This window comes from Poromitra crassiceps (assembly GCF_964638095.1).
Source record: "Poromitra crassiceps genome assembly, chromosome: 29".
In the NCBI taxonomy this organism is placed as follows: Eukaryota; Metazoa; Chordata; class Actinopteri; order Beryciformes; family Melamphaidae; genus Poromitra; species Poromitra crassiceps.
The window spans coordinates 17,803,901-17,820,548 of record NC_139641.1 but is presented as its reverse complement, the minus strand read 5'-3'; the positions used below and the strand labels follow the sequence as shown (position 1 = coordinate 17,820,548).

At 44.8% G+C, this 16,648-nt stretch overlaps 1 protein-coding gene across 1 annotated transcript in view; it reads left to right on the top strand.

The window, feature by feature from the left end:
• Positions 1-16,648, top strand: part of LOC310800114 (CUB and sushi domain-containing protein 3-like) — a gene marked incomplete at both ends in the record, with an annotated part of 662,783 nt that overhangs the window by 284,950 nt on the left and 361,185 nt on the right. Inside the window, 6 exons of the mRNA XM_083662685.1 lie at positions 3,904-4,016; positions 4,824-5,006; positions 5,724-6,050; positions 7,415-7,609; positions 11,627-11,765; positions 14,318-14,505. Of these exons, the coding sequence (XP_083518811.1) occupies positions 3,904-4,016; positions 4,824-5,006; positions 5,724-6,050; positions 7,415-7,609; positions 11,627-11,765; positions 14,318-14,505 (1,145 nt within the window). The remainder of the gene's footprint in view (positions 1-3,903; positions 4,017-4,823; positions 5,007-5,723; positions 6,051-7,414; positions 7,610-11,626; positions 11,766-14,317; positions 14,506-16,648) is intronic.

The window sequence follows — 16,648 nt, the reverse complement described above, 5'->3', positions numbered from 1 at the left end:
TAATGCGTTCTTTGTAGAAACAAGTGTACTACTTGTGCACATTTAAAGCGGTGGTACTTGACGTGCGGTCCGCGGACCACCAGCGGTCCTTAAAGTCGAACTGAACCCGTTCGTCACGTGCATATGAGTCCGTTTCAGACTGAAAACATAGTTTGTCTAAGATGACAGGTTGAGAGGCGGGTCATAGTATCATGTCGATGATTTTATTTGACAATTCTGGGGACTGGATTGGGCTCTGGCCAATCCTGGCGTGTTCCGCCTCCAAATCGAGTGGGATTCAGTGTGTTGTGGCGCTCCCCTCGGGAAGAGCCTTTTGACGGGAGGTTAGTGGCTGAGTGGAGCTCAGCGACCCACAGGCAGCCAGCTGCCTTCGTGTTGCCGAGCGGAGAGTGCAGCACGTCGGCCTGGAATCTCCGAAGTGCGACCCCTGACAACCAAGCTCTCGGATGCGTGCGCCATTATCGCTGCTATAATGATACGATACGATGGAATGCGTGTTTTAATGAGCCAGTTACATTTCTTTGCATTCTTAGAGATTATAGTTTTTGTTTTTTATCCATGTTTCTAACAATTGGCCAAGTTAGTAGTTAGTTTATGGGATAGGAATTCTGCCAGATGACAGGCGAAATGAAGATTTGATTGACAGCTGCATGTCGTGATATGATTGGTTGAAATGGGGTAGAAATTTGATAGTACTGGGTGACGTCAGCAAACTGTAAATTACTGTTATCAATGAAATCTTGAAAACTAACTTTTGATGTGAAAAAGTGTGAAAAACTAAAGAAATTACATTTTGTGATTTGTTTTGCATACATTATTAAATAGGTGCACTGCATACCCAGGTATTTGAACTAAAAGAAAAGAAAAGTCATTCTTGGGTTCAGCTCGACTTTAACACATTGAGTGCCAAGGACGTCTGTGGACGTCCTAAAAAAAAGTAACGAGGAGTGCCAAGGATGTCTGTGGATGTCCTAAAATCATAATTCATATTATTCCATAATTCTGCTGTTTAAGGTCGTACCCAGCCAGTGAGCATGAATCCCTTCAAGGGATCACACGGCGCCACCTTAAACATCTACACGGGAGCTGCGCCACCCACCTCAGATCCTTTACTTTGTGCAGGAGAAAGCGGAGAAAGCCGTGATCAAAGCGAAACCGATGCATGCTGCAGCCAGAGCCATATAGATTGCTCTGTCTGCAGCTGGCTGCGATCCGCGCCCACAACTGAGCTCTTCTGCTTCTGTCTATCTGTCTGCATATAGTTTCTCCACACGATTCCCTGCCAGAAAGGCAGCACCCGAAGCCGAACGGCCAAACCTTTTCCTTCAGTCCCGTTTGGCATTTCCTTGTTGCGCTGGGATCCGGGCAAAAACGGAGGCTGAGAAAACAGACTGTGTGCGTGTGGGGAGGAGCCCGCAGCTCAGGGGTGGAGAGGGGGGGAGGGGGGGAGAGGGGGGTGGGGCACGCAGGCTGCACAGAACTACACCATGTCACTACATCAGAAAATAGTAGCTAGAGTCAGTGAATGTGCTTGAAATTAGAGTGCAAAAAGTATTCATAAAAGTGACTTTATCTTGAAAAGTAAAAAAAGACAGCAGAAAACCCTTGAAAGTGCTCTTCTTTCAGAGGCTGTCATTTCATAATGGAACTGTCTAGAAACAGAATTTCTTCTTTGGAAGAAGCAGGAGTGTCCAATGTTTCATTAGAGTCCAGCCCTGTCAATATAGCCCTAATAGAAAAAATTCTATAGCTGTTTTCAACTGAATGGAAGTGAATCTGGCACAGGCTCCAGACAATTTTACTGAAGCGCTGTGGCACTCAATGTGTTAAGGGGGTTCCAGAGGATCACCATGCAAATGTCCCCATGCAAATTGATGAATTGTTCAACTTCACCATTATAACACAATTGGAGAATGTAAGAAGAGTGACTGTTTTGATCATAGTTGCATTTTTATCTCTTTTACCTATACACTCGAACGTCAGCTTGACGAGGGGTCGCAGGGGGAGGAGTCCCCAGCAAAATGAGTCAATTGTGTGATTTCACTAGGATTTCAATGACTAGAAGTTAGCCCATGGAGAGAATGTAGTGCATATACTTGGTAATAGCTTTCACTCTCTCCTATTATATTATACTCGGGCTGTTCGCGTCAGCTGCGTCAAGTCACATTTTCCAGGCTGCACCGACAGGCTCGCCGACCGCGGCACGGTTTGATGCGGAAGTATATCAAGGCTTTATTATTTCTTCCCCCGATTTTTTTATCCCATTTTTATCCCCCTTTTAGTGCAAATTTAATTTATTTATCCTGGTTGTTGCTCCACCCTCTGCCGATCTGGGGAGAGCCCAAACTGGCTCCATGCTTCCTCCGAGACATGGGCAGTTAGCCAGCCGCTTCTTTTCACCTGACAGGGGAAGCTTCACCGGTAGGACATAGCACGTGGGAGGATCACGCTATTCCAACCAGTTCCCCTCCCTCCGAACAGGCACCCCGAACGACCAGAGGAGGAACCACATTAGCAACCAGGATGTTGCATGTTTTGGTGAAGGGGGTTCCTATATGAAGGAAGCCCCCGGGAGGCACGGGGAGAACATGCAAACTCCACACAGAAAGGCTCTTTTGATGACCCCACCCGGGCGGTGGGCACTCGAGGACATGCGGACGGGCACGCATTCCTTCAGTGTTCACAGCGTCCCAGGTGGGAATCGAACCCAGGACCTTCGAGCTGTGAGGCGACAGCTCTACCACTGCACCACCGTACCCCCTAGTATATCAACGCTTTAAATGCTGTATCCAGTATCCAGATCAGTTATCCGGATACAGGTCGCATTTAAAAACCAGGTGTAAATGCGGTGAAAGAGATCTGAACACAATGTGAGCCAGACTACCTCCAGGTGTGGTCAGGCAGATCTGATCAAATCCTGATCATGATGCATTTACACCTTGCATTAAGATGTGTTTTTCCTTATCCAGATAACGTATCCCAATACAGGTCACATTTAAAAACCAGGTGTAAATGTGGTGCAAGAGACCAAATCAAAACAAATGGTGGCCCTAATGTGTGCTAAATTAAAGTCCCTGGAAACCAGAAATATTTTTTTTATTCTTTAGCATTTTGAGTTCATCACATCACAGGAACCTATGTTAATAAGCCACCAGCCAAATTTAGGTTTGACAGTCATGACAAAAGTCATGAGAATGAATTAGATTTTAGACCGTCTTTTCTCCCGCGGACTGTGTGAGCGTGTCCCGTCTGCAGCAGGTCTCCTCCGAGAGACGGAGTGTGTGTGCGTGTGTGTGTTTTCGCTGGTTGCTCGGCGCTGACAGAGAGGAAGAGATCTCTGCCGCTGCGAGTGCACAGCGCTACTGTGTGTGTGTCAGTGTGTGTGCGCGCGTGCGTGCGTGTGTGTGATTCGATTAAACCTTATAAGATAAGATCATGCATTTTAGCACCGCGTGCACCGCTCTCTTCAATGAGGAAGTGGAAATCCAGACCTTGTAGAGAAGTGGTGATTTTGGGGTTAGGGTTGAAACTAATGTCAACTACTTTCTGAGGCACACAATTACTCACATAAGATCCTAAATTTAATAGTTAGAAGGTTTTTGTGGATTTTGGTTTCCAGGGACTTTAAGGGTTCTTGATATGCAAAGGGCTGAGAATCACTGATGTAAAGTACATAGCATTTAGTTGTTTTGACCTTGGCTTTTCTACATGGTGGATGTCACCTGCTTATTTGACAGTTAAATTCACAGTTGATGTGTCTGATTCATATTTGATGTGACGTTAGACATCTCAGGGTAACACCACTGTATGTGATGAGGGAGTGTTTGCAGGGTTGACTTTCTACTGTGGCTCTTCTATCTTCTGCAGGCTGACTTTCTACTGTGGCTCTTCTATCTTCTGCAGGCTGACGGGGAGCTTTGTTCCAGACCTGATTGTCAGCATGTCCCATCAGATGTGGCTCCATCTCCAGTCTGATGAGAGTGTGGGCTCCATCGGCTTCAAGATCAACTACAAAGGTAAAGGTACACCTTTATATATACACCTTAGTTATTATAGTTATATACCTTTAGGCCTTTAATGGTGATACCATCTTTACCTTTAGGCCTTTAATGGTGATACCATCTTTCCACTGTCTCAATCCGTGACTCTGCCTGTGACTGTCAGTCGGGCAGTGAGTCGTGACATTCTTTTTCTGCCCATTCGTATGTCTGTCTGTCTCTCTCTCTCTCTCTCTCTCTCTCTCTCTCTCTCTCTCTCTCTCTCTCTCTCTGTCTCTCTCTCTCTCTGTCTCTCTCTCTCTCTCTCTCTCTCTCTCTCTCTCCCTGTCTGTCTCTCTCTCTCTCTCTCCCTGTCTCTCTCTCTCTCCCTGTCTCTCTCTCTCTCTCTCTCTCTCTCTCCCTGTCTCTCTCTCTCTCCCTGTCTCTGTCTCTCTCCCTGTCTCTCACTGTCTCTCTCTCTCTCTCTATCTCTCTCTCTGTCTCTCCCTGTCTCTCTCTCTCTCTCCCTGTCTCTCTCTCTCTCTCTCTCTCCCTCTCTCCCTGTCTCTCTCTCTCTCTCTCTCGCTCCCTGTCTCCCTCTCTCTCTCTCCCTGTCTCCCTCTCTCTGCCTCTCTCCCTGTCTCTCTCTCTCTCTCTATCCCTCTCTCTCTCTCTCTCTCCCTGTCTCTCTCTCTCTCTCTCTGTCCTGAACCACCCCCAAAACTCTTTGCCCGCACCTTTTTTTAGATAATCCTTAAATACTGTAAAATATAAAATACATAAAACTCCCTCAAAGTACTTGGCTGGACTTAATCCTCTACTTTTTCTCCCTCCACTCCCCCACAGAAATCGACAAAGAGAGTTGCGGTGACCCGGGCACGCCGCTGTACGGCTACCAGGAGGGCAGTGGCTATTTAAACGGGAACGTTCTGCGCTTCGAATGCCAGTTTGGATTCGAGCTGATCGGGGAGAGGATGATAACGTGCCAGAACAACAATCAGTGGTCGGCTAATATCCCTATGTGCATATGTGAGTTGAAGCGTGGTGCTTTTCTCTTCCACGTGCCAGCAGCACACCAAGCCATTACTTATGCTCCCTGGAAAGTTCACAATGACACCACGTTATCATCGGAGGATTAATTACACCGTTTTCAAATGGCCATACGGCATATTGTATGTCTGTAAACAGGCGTACACCTCATCTCAAATGGGAAGTTGATGGCATATGGTCCCCTTGTTACAGTATGTTTGGCTTGATGTGAAAGAAGAGCACAGATACTCGAGAGAGAGGGAAAACGTATTATACTTCCTTATTTTTGTCATAGTAGTCTAAATCCCTCCTCTGAGTTTCACCTGCAGAATATACCTAACCCATATTCATAACAACAAATCTTGAGTCTTCCGTTTCTCCAACCTAACTGTGTCCATGGGGATGCTGTGCAGTGTTCTGTACTGCTATATTTCTGTAGTTTTTGTACGCTAACTCTTGAACTCTCTCTGCCTTCACAGTCTCATGTTTCTCCGACTACTCAGCACCCATGGGAGACGGTGATGTCTCCTGATTGCTGAGATAGTGACACTGTTCTATACTGATCTTTGCATCTGATCTTGTTATGGCAGAATCTACGGTGTAGATTGTCACGCCAGAGCTGCGAGGTGCTGTAAAGCAAATTGCCTCAGTGGGAATATTATATATTTTTTAGTCAAATCTAATCTCTTTCTCTCCTTCTCTATCTCTCACACACAGTCCCATGTTTCTCCAACTTCACGGCGCCCATGGGGACGGTGTTATCTCCCGACTACCCTGAAGGCTACGGGAACAACCTCAACTGCGTTTGGTTGATCATCTCCGAGCCCGGGTCCAGAATCCACCTGGCCTTCAACGACTTTGACCTGGAGCCGCCCTACGACTTCCTCACCATCAGAGACGGCGACCAGGCGGGAGCCACCATGCTGGGCCGCTTCTCGGGTGCAGAGGTTCCCTCCCACCTGACGTCCAACAGCAACGTTCTGCAGCTGGAGTTCCAGGCAGATCATTCCATGTCTGGCAGAGGGTTCAACATCACCTACAGCAGTGAGAGATTGTTTCATTTGTTTTATTTGATGAAAAGGAAGGACATGATGCAACATATGCCTCACATACAAGAGCAACATTTTTATTTTATTTTTATTTAACCTTTATTTATCAGGGTTAGCCTCATTGAGATTAAGAATCTCTTTTTCAAGAGGGACCTGGCCAAGAAAAGCAGCATACAATTACACAAGTTGCAGACGCCACAACAAACATCTCATAACATTACACCACTACATGGTACACACACACACACATTCAGTGATTCATAAAAGCAAGTTAAACTATGAAGAAAGAAAACAGTTGCAACATCATTCACAATTCAATTAAAACTGTCTAGAATGTCACATTAAAGCTACACCTTATTATTATGTATTATTATTATTATTATTATTATTATAACTTATTATAACTTATTATTATTATTATTATTATTATTATTATTGTATTGACTAATATCATGCACCAGCACCTTTGCTACTTTATTTTTTACTGCTAAACAATGAAATATTTATCAAAGCTACAAAACATAATTTTACCAAAACACCAAAATAGTCAGATTTACCTTTATTTTGAACTTTAAGATGTTTTACGAAATGAAAGCACACATGTTCAGCAATGGTAACAAACAAAAATAGAAGGGCATTCGGAGAGCACAGACCTCCACCAAGGTTTGTTCTATTATTCAGATTATTATTTTAATAATTAATATAAATACAATTTAATAAAATAATATAATTATATTATTATCAGATTATTATTGCTTGTTTGTGAGTCGGATCCGGATCCGCTCCAAAATGTAATGGGTTCTTCCTTGGCCCATGTTACACCTTTCCACAAAGTTTTATGAAAATCGGACCGGTAGTTTTTCAACTACCTGGCAAAATGACAGACAAACAAACGGCACCGAAAGGATAACCAGGCCACCGGGCATTTGCCCGACGTCCCCGATTATGCAGTCCGCGCCTGACCCCTGCTCTATACCAATCATTTGTCTGAATGCATATAGTACGTGTTAACCTTGGTCAAAAAGCATACTGTAGTCTAGTGCTTTCCATGGTGAGGGCTTCTCCATTTCAAATGATTCCTTAAGAGCCATTCTAGCATGTCAAGCTCAAGTGCCTGAAAACAACAAAAAGACCTATTTCAAACAGCAAAGCAATTCCCCATCGTCCCTGCAAAGGCACACGCAGCCGGCGAGACAGAAGTTATTGTCACCCTCAGGCCTGCGTGAGATGTTTTTTCCTTTTCTCTGCCATAGACGCTACATCCATTCCCCTTATCTCCCTCCCCCTCCAAGACCCCATTTCTCATTCACAAAAAGGGGAGAGTTCTTCACTTAGATCTTCTGTCTTTTCTTCTCAAAGCGTTTGGGCGTAACGAGTGCCCCGACCCGGGCGTCCCTCTGAACGCCAGGCGCTTCGGGGACAGTTTCCAGCTGGGAAGCTCCATCTCCGTGGTGTGCGAGGAGGGCTTCATCAAGACGCAGGGGGCCGACACCATCACCTGCACTCCGGAGGAGGGCAAGGTGATGTGGAGCGGCCTCATACCCAAGTGTGAAGGTATTTTGCATCGGAATGGCTCATAGCAGCGTGTGAATGGTGGGTGGTTCATTCAGCTAATCACCTCATTAACGAGGGAGGAAGAGGAAGAGAGGCATAGAGGGAGAAAGCCTAGCTCTGCCTAGCTCTAAAGGTGGTGTCACATAACCTCGTATCTCCCAAACGGCGACTTTTCAGGAAATGAACAAACCCTGTGTTCTTAAAATACTGAACACCACGCTGTCAAAGTTGACACATGTCTTCATTATAGTCAGTTTCTCACTGGATGTGTCAACTCATTACATTATTAATATCTTACCTGAATAAGCTCATATTATGTTACAGGATTATCTTTATCTTTATCTTTATTGTTTATTTGAGCAGGGACAGTACACAATAAACATATTGCACCAGAGATAGCTAAGAGCTCATTTGCATCTGTAGTCCCTGGTAGGCATGGGTCGATTTCCGGTTTTACCGGTTCGGTTCGGTATACGAGCCCAAACCGGTTTGATCACGTGCAAACCGAAAAAACCTAAAAAAAAAAAAAAAAAAAAAAAAAATTTTTTTTTTTTAGTTTTTTTTTTTTTTTTTTTGCCAGTCCATTCTGATTGCACTATTGTTCGTATTAGCCTCTTCTCAAGTTGCACTAGTAGGCAAAAGTCTTATTTTGTTTATTATGTTGATGTTTGAAGAAAAGTTAAGCTGAATAGTTATGAGAAATAAAAACAGTGTGTTGTTACAGTTAAAAGGTTCTGCTTATTTGTATTCAGTGTTCGTGCTGGTTGGCAGCATACCAGCTTAGAGGTGCATTATCGCCACCAACTGCAGCCGCTTTGATACGTTTTTTTGGGGAATATCGAACCGGTTTCAAAATGTTCAAACCGACCCATGCCTAGGCCCTATATTGTGTGAATTTGTGAGTTTTGAAGTTTATAAGGCAGCTCAGCTGTAAGCCAATCCATTCTGATTGCACTGCTTGTGTTTTTATTAGCCTTTTCTCAAGTTGCACTATAGGCAGAAGTCTTATTTCATTTATTATTTTGATGTTTAGAAGAAAAGTTGAGCTGAATAGTTATGAGAAATAAATACAGGGTGTGTTTGTTACACAGGTGTCCTGCTTCTTTTTATTCAGTATCATTGCTGGTTGACAATACCAGCTTAGAGGTGTATTATCGCTATCAGGTGGACTGAAGTTGCACTACAGACAGTTATGGGCCACACTCGGGAGCCCTGCTTAAAAAAAAAAAAAAAAAAAAAAAAAATTTTTTTTTTTTTTTTTTTTTTTTATTACAAAAAAAATCGGTATACCGGTTCGATCCGGTTTAGACGGCAATATCGAACCGGTTTTAAAATTTTCAAACCGACCCAGCCCTAGTCCCTGGGCACACAGAGTCCTGTGCGCACACAGTACATATCAAATACAGCAATAAAAGAAAATCCTAGAAGAAAGAAAGAAAAGAAGATCATTCCGACTTTGAGGCACTTTCTCCGGGGCGAGCAGCCTCACGTAGCTGCACCCCTTCTGGAGCACACCACACAGGCATGCGCAGATACCTTCTGGAGCACACCACACAGGCATGTGCAGATACCTTCTGGAGCACACCACACAGACATGCGCAGATACCTTCTGGAGCACACCACACAGGCATGCGCAGATACCTTCTGGAGCACACCACACAGGCATGTGCAGATACCTTCTGGAGCACACCACACAGGCATGTGCAGATACCTTCTGGAGCACACCACACAGGCATGTGCAGATACCTTCTGGAGCACACCACACAGGCGTGCGCAGATACCTTCTGGAGCACACCACACAGGCATGCTTCTGGAGCACACCACACAGGCATGCTTCTGGGGCACACCACACAGGCATGTGCAGATACCTTCTGGAGCACACCACACAGGCATGTGCAGATACCTTCTGGAGCACACCACACAGACATGCGCAGATACCTTCTGGAGCACACCACACAGGCATGTGCAGATACCTTCTGGAGCACACCACACAGGCATGTGCAGATACCTTCTGGAGCACACCACACAGGCATGTGCAGATACCTTCTGGAGCACACCACACAGGCATGCGCAGATACCTTCTGGAGCACACCACACAGGCATGTGCAGATACCTTCTGGAGCACACCACACAGGCATGCGCAGATACCTTCTGGAGCACACCACACAGGCATGCACAGATATCTCCAGGCGGCTCCTCCAGCAGCGACCTCGAGCCCCACGCCGAGTTAGAGGCAACGTCTCGGGGGAACACAGCCTCTCAGTAATGCTAACATTAGTCTAGTCACAAACCACTTCCATCTGCATAGTTTAAATGAGTTTGCAGCCCAGGGAGAATTCAAAAACATTTTATTGATCTATTTACGTCAGACGAAGCCAGAAATAAACAAAACAAAGTCAAAAACACATGCACCGTTCAGTTCTGGTCTGCCTGTGTCTGTTTTCCGGGTATAAATACCCCTGCCTGGGGGCCTCGAGATGGAGGTAGGGGAGGAGCTTCAGATGGAGGTAGGGGAGGAGCTTCAGATGGAGGTAGGGGAGGAGCTTCGAGGTTTGAGGGACAGTTTGAGGGCCAATGGAGTTACAAGACTTACTCACAAGATCATTTTAATGCTTTTTTCCACTGCTTACATTTTGTAAAACCCACAGACATGAAGGGTGACCAATGGCATTGATTTATGACAACAAATAAAAATTTGAAAAAATAGACAGCGATGATATAATGTGTACCAACAATGTTCAAACAAAACCTCAACTATAAGCTTTATTGGCATACAAGTTTAGAAGAATATTGCAGAACCAGCGTTGTAGTCAAGTCACCAGGCCCGGCGTTGGGGGAGGGGGGGGGGCCTGACCGGGCCGGGCCCCCCCATTACCCAAACTGGCCCCCCCATTAAAAAAAAAAAAAAAAAAAAAAGGCTAAAAACGTTTTTCTGTTTTAAAGTTTAAAACGGAATCTGGCTGTCATTAGGCATTGATTAACTGAATGCTATTGCTAACTGTTACTTTGAACATCCATTTGCAATGATTCTGGCTGGATATTAACTATTGTAAATTTGTCACAATGAATGCAATTTGTGCACAATGTGTAAATACATTTAATATTAATTGTTTATGCCTAATTATTTGTAAAGTCACAACACATTAGAGATGTGTGTAGTTCCATAGATTTAGCCTCTTCATTTTGCTCTCAAATGCACCAGGTTGACGAATTTTACTTTAAAATGTACAAAATCTTCTTCCGGGGGAGAATCTCCCCAGACCCCCCTTGGGTAGCTTGGCCCCCCCAAGCTAGGGGCAGGCCCCCTCTGTAATTTGTGTCTGGAGCCGGGCCTGCAAGTCACTATATATCTGGAGTCAAGTCAAGTCTCCAGTCCCCAGTGTCTGAGTCCTAGTCACCAAAGAAGAGTCTTGAGTCGAATCCCAGTCCAGTCCCCATCACCTGAGTCTGAGTCCCAGAGCGAGTCCGTTACATGAGCGTGAATCCACATGTAGGTGGCACACACCTGCCTGCCCGTGCATGAAATTGAATAACGGTATTACAGTCAAAGTAATATAGCTATCAATAGCTTATGCCAAATTATTAGAGCCTATTGAAAACAAATCATGCTCAGGTGTAGCGGTGCAGGTTAGCGCAGGTCTGACTGTGAAGATACAGACTGTGTGTGTGTGTGCGTGTGTGTTTCCTCATACCTGACCGAGGTGAATAGATGCACATTTTAACTGAAATTTAATGATGTTTTTTTCCCCAATTCACGTCAGGTTTGAGTCCTACATTTCTCTGGCTGTGTCATTACAGTTACCAGCTATTTATTTAACCTCAACCCTCTTTGGACTCATCCAGACAGCTCTTTTCTTTCAGTGCGCTTTTTCATTTTGTTGTTGGTGCGAAAAGATTACTGAGTGTCTGGAATGCAACCGCCTCTCCTCTCCTCTCTCCCTCTCTCTTCGACCTATTTATGTCTTCATCCTCTCCATCCCTACGCTCCCTCCTCCTCCCACCCCTCTGCCCCTGCAGCTCCGTGCGGGGGCCACTACTCGGGGCCGTCTGGTGTCATCCTGTCCCCGGGGTGGCCGGGCTACTACAAAGACTCCCTGAGTTGCGAGTGGGTCGTCGAGGCCGAGCCTGGACGCTCTGTCAAGATCAGCTTTGACAGGTCGGCGTGACAACCTCTGCAACAACTCAACCGTGGAGAAATAAAGCTGCACTGAAGCCCCCGCAAAAAAACAGATACAGACAAAAGCAGCAGACAGCAGACACACGGATCAGATGCATGCACACAAAAAAAAGGATGTTAGCGCACATGTAGCCTACTTGTGTCTGCACCGGCAGACACAGAGACGCACACAAAATGTACATTATGCACTTACAGTATACTTGTACACACACACACACACACACACACACACACACACACACACACACACACACACACACACACACGCACACAAAACAGTCACCCTTGGAAACTTTAGAAGTCAGAGGAGGTGGAATACAGACCTGCTGGACCTAGTTTCCAAAAATGTTGAAAGCCTCAAGTAATTCTTTAGTCCTCTTAACGACTCCCGCCCACTTTCCTGGAGAACTGCGAGCTAAAAAAAAAAGAAGAGTATTTATATTTCTTAACCTAAAAAGAAAGTGTTCATTTTTTATACTCATTGCTTTCTCGCTGCTGTGACACACTGCTTTGCTTGTGAGCCCCCCCCCCCTAGGGCTGCACGTTATTAGAACAAAACTGACATTGCAATATTTTTCTTCTTCTGTGATATATATTGCGATATGAAAAAATACAGGAATTTTCACCAAAAGACTTGAGGCCTATCCATAGACATAAATAATGTCGACGTATCTATCCCATTCAATTTCTTCTCCCTGGCGGAGTTCAAACGTTGGCCGTCACCATCTTGATTTTTCGTCAGCAGAGTGGGAGGGAATGGGTTGAGTCCTTCCTCACCTCACGTGAGATGGGAGTTTCCCAGAGCCGCAGCTCCGCCTGCTATTGGTCCGTGATCGGCAAGCTGTGTGATCACTGGACAGGTGATCTGTCAATCAGCCCCTTTTCTATCATCTATTTTACTCCAAACGAGCGAGTTATATAAAAATGACCCCCCTACAGTTGTTATGAAAAGGTGAAATTAGCTCTATAGACCAAAACCGTGTTTCACCCCTCACTAGAAATATGTTTAATCATGTTACACAGTCGGGCATTTTAACATGGGGGTGGAATGCCTACTGCCCCTGATGCCTAGTGGCCATTCGAGGAACTACAGCTTTGCAATTCACTTCCGCATCCTCAAGGGGGTGGGCTTGCCCACTAGGTCTATCAAGCCTTGCCCGTTTAAGAGGGTGGCCTAGTGGGTAACCTGCATGGTTGACGTAGTAGGAAGGAAGTGTGTTTTTAGCCGCCGCCAAGGTGAGTTGGAGGATGCCAAGTGAGTAAAGGTACTAGGAAAAGAGCTTAGACTCAGCACTGTCGAGTTGCAGCAAAAGTTTGCCTTGTACTTTGAAAGTTTATTTTTATTTTTATCAAAATGTATATTTTCAGCTTTATTTTAGCATTCAAAAGTAGCGCGAGACCCCTTCCTGGCTGTTCATTGGCTAATGAGTCACGCATTTTGGTCGTCCACTGACGCCACTCTCTCTAACTGTAAATTACAAATTACAGGCTAATTAAATGACAAATAGCAGTACAATTAATCAAATGTTTGGCTTCCCACAATTATGAAAACAAGATAACGATATAAAAAATATATATGTAATTTATTTTAGTTAGTCCATTTACTTTTTTTTTTACATTCATTTCTCCTGTTCAGTTCAAATATATTCAAAGTTCAAAGAAAGTTTTTTCAAGTTCAATAAATGCACAATGTTGCCAAAGTCAAACAGGCCATCTTCAAGTTGCATTCAGTGATGTTTTGTGTTCAAATAAGTGTTAAATGGCTCTATATTCTCTCCTGTAGCCCTGCAGGCAGAGTGGACGTATCTCCACAGCCGTAAGTCATAGAGAGTCAGTGGTGGTGGCGTTGGATTCGGGGTGAAAAAATACATATACGGTAGTCCTTTTTAGGCAACGTGATCTGACCTTGAGTTTCCGAGAAAATGTAAACATTTCTCTGATTGGATACTGGGAGGTAAAAAAAAAAAGGAAAAAAATATTAATCTACTCGCGGCGCCCGCGGACCACCAGTGGTCGGCGGGCCACTGTTTGAGAAACACTGCTCTAGAGGACACTAGCTGAAACTATATATTGTGCAGCCCTACTCCCCCCCCTTCCAGGTAGTTTATTTGTTTAGGCTCTTCTTTGCATTGATGACATAGAGAGGTGTGACTTCTCTCCCTCATTAACAATGTCTGATCGCCCCATGTTATTGATAGAGATATTGGAAGTTGATGATGTAGAGACCTGAGGGCCAGAGCAGATCTATGCCACCATGTCACATCTCTAAGAAACACATTGATCTGGTCTCTTTTCACAATAATTGGAGCAATTTGCTGTGTGAGCTATTTCTCCTCATTTACCACCATGATCAATTAGAACACTGCCACTGTGGGCAGAACAGGCAGAGTGGCTTCCAACTGTCCAATCTGCCAAATTAGAGGTATTGAATCTGAATACAAATAAATTGTGTGTGGTGGCTCTGCAACTCTTTCTCACCCTCGCATCCTCTCTCTCTCTCTCTCACTCTCTCTGTCTCTCTCTCTCTCCAGGTTTCAGACTGAGCTTAGCTATGACTTCCTGGAAGTGCACGACGGCCCCAACCTGCTCTCCCCTCTGATTGGCTCGTTCAACGGCACCCATGTTCCTCAGTTCCTGTTCAGTAGCAGTAACTTCCTGTATCTGCTCTTCACCACCGATAACAGCCGGTCCAATAGTGGCTTCAAGATCTTCTACGAAGGTAAGAGTATCTGCATACTATTATTAACCTGTATTAACTACAAAACATAGGGCCTACAGAGAAGTTGCAATGCAATGCAATGATAATGCATGATAATGCAATGCTTTTTTTCAATGATATTTAAAAGATTTTAAAGTATTTATCTGGGGGAGCAGGAGAATTTTATTTTAATTTTAAACTGGAAGTGTCAAAGAAAGGAAAGAAACAGGGCACACATCCAAGTGGGTGCCAACTAATGACACCAGAGATCAAAAGCCACTTTTGATCATCTTCTTGTAAAATGTATATCGAGTAGTGTTTGTTAAACCGTGTCAGACAGGTATTGTCCGTGTCAGAGTAGTGTAGCAGATCGCTGGTACGAAAGTACTGTCGCTCATGTTTATCGCATTGTCTAGGCTACCAGCCAAACTGTACATAGAATGAGCAAGAACATGACATTCACTGTGGGCTGAATTGTTACTATGAGAGGCGTGAACTCACTGAGCTTCTGGTGTGGCTGATGCTCTCAGGCCGTGTTACTTCTCTGGCCAGCCCAAGCTATATGAACTGTGAGGAGACACTTCTCCTCTTTCAAGGCCATCCCAAAAGTGAGATCAAAATAGGAAAAACACACAAACATATACTGGGAAAAGGGCTACTTTCTACTGATCTGAGCTATCTTTCTGGCTGTGGCTGTGTTTCCACCTGAGAGAGCGGCGCTAGTCTGGGCACGCTTTACACCGCTTTTGGCCATGGGGACGTAAACCAAGGAAACAGGAAACAATACCGGAAACAAGTGCGCAAAAACAACTTCTTTGTTGCCGTTAGCTTGACGCGGCGAGATTACGTTAGCTAGAGCCTGATACAAAGAACAACAACACAAGTTGTAGTGTTTGTTAAACCGTGTCAGGAGCAAAACTGTGTTGAGGGCCTGCTTTGAGTGGCTGACATGACAAGAGCACCCATCTTATTCTAACAGCTTGGCTGGTGTTTTAACGGGCCTGGCTTCCCAGGGTACATTTATTTGATTTGGGTCCTGGACTAAGAAACTAAAGAAGTCCCCTGCAGACGTTTCAGCAAAGCTTTCTTCGGGGTGAGACCAAGGTCATCACTGCTAGTCTGAAGCTTGTGTTGGTAGAAATGTTCATCATCTCTAAATGAGTTGTATGACAGAGTGTTTTAACTTCAGTACAAACAGCCTTAAAGCTGGCTCTGATGTTAAAGTAGGTTACTAAATACAAGTTGATCGAGAATTGTTGCCGTTTCAGCAGTAGCTTTAAAACCTCGCTGTTAGCGAGGCCTGTTGTGTGAGAGGTTTGAGGATGGCTTCCAAGGGAAGGAAAAGCCCAACCTTAGGACATAAAATAACCGTTAGATCTTAACTCATTCTCTGCCAAAGACGTACTCGGACGTACTTTCATGTTTTGCTTGTTTACATTAGATCAGACCCTTTCCCAGCCTGTGACATTGTTTCAGGTCAAACAGATAAAAGGAACCCGCTAAATCACGTTTAGTATTTATAGTATAGTCACCCATTTAGCTCATTGAGTGCCAATGACAGCCTGAAAAAGCCCCGTGATCAAAGAGAAAACCGCTCATGCTGCAGCCCAGAGCCATGTAGATTGTTCTGGCTGCAACTGACGGTGCCTGCGAACACAGTCAATCCGCGCACACAACTGAGCCCTTCTGCCTCTGTCTGTCTGTCAGCATAGTTTCTCCACACGATTAGCCGCCAGAAAGGCAGCAGCCGACACTGAAAAGCCAAACCTTTCCCTGCAGTCCGCGTGTGGCTTTTCCATGTTGCGCTGCCTGGGAGGCGGCACACAAACAGCACTCCGAAAATAGACGCTGGGTGCGTGAGGCTGTGTGTTACTAGTGTGGGGAGGAGTTTTCAGCTGAGGGGGGGAGAGGGGGGTGGGGCACGCAGGGCAGGACACAACTACACCACGTCACTACATCAGAAAATATTAGCTAGAGTCAGTGAATGTGCTTGAAATGCTTCATTTCACAAAAGGCTGAATTTGAAATGCCTGAAAACGCTGAAAACAACCTATCTTCTCCGGCTCATAACTAAAGAACGGAAAATGGTATCAATAAACTTTTTTTTGCTGATGATACAATAGAGTCTCCTTGTTCTTTTTGCGTGTTCGGTGTTTACATAGTA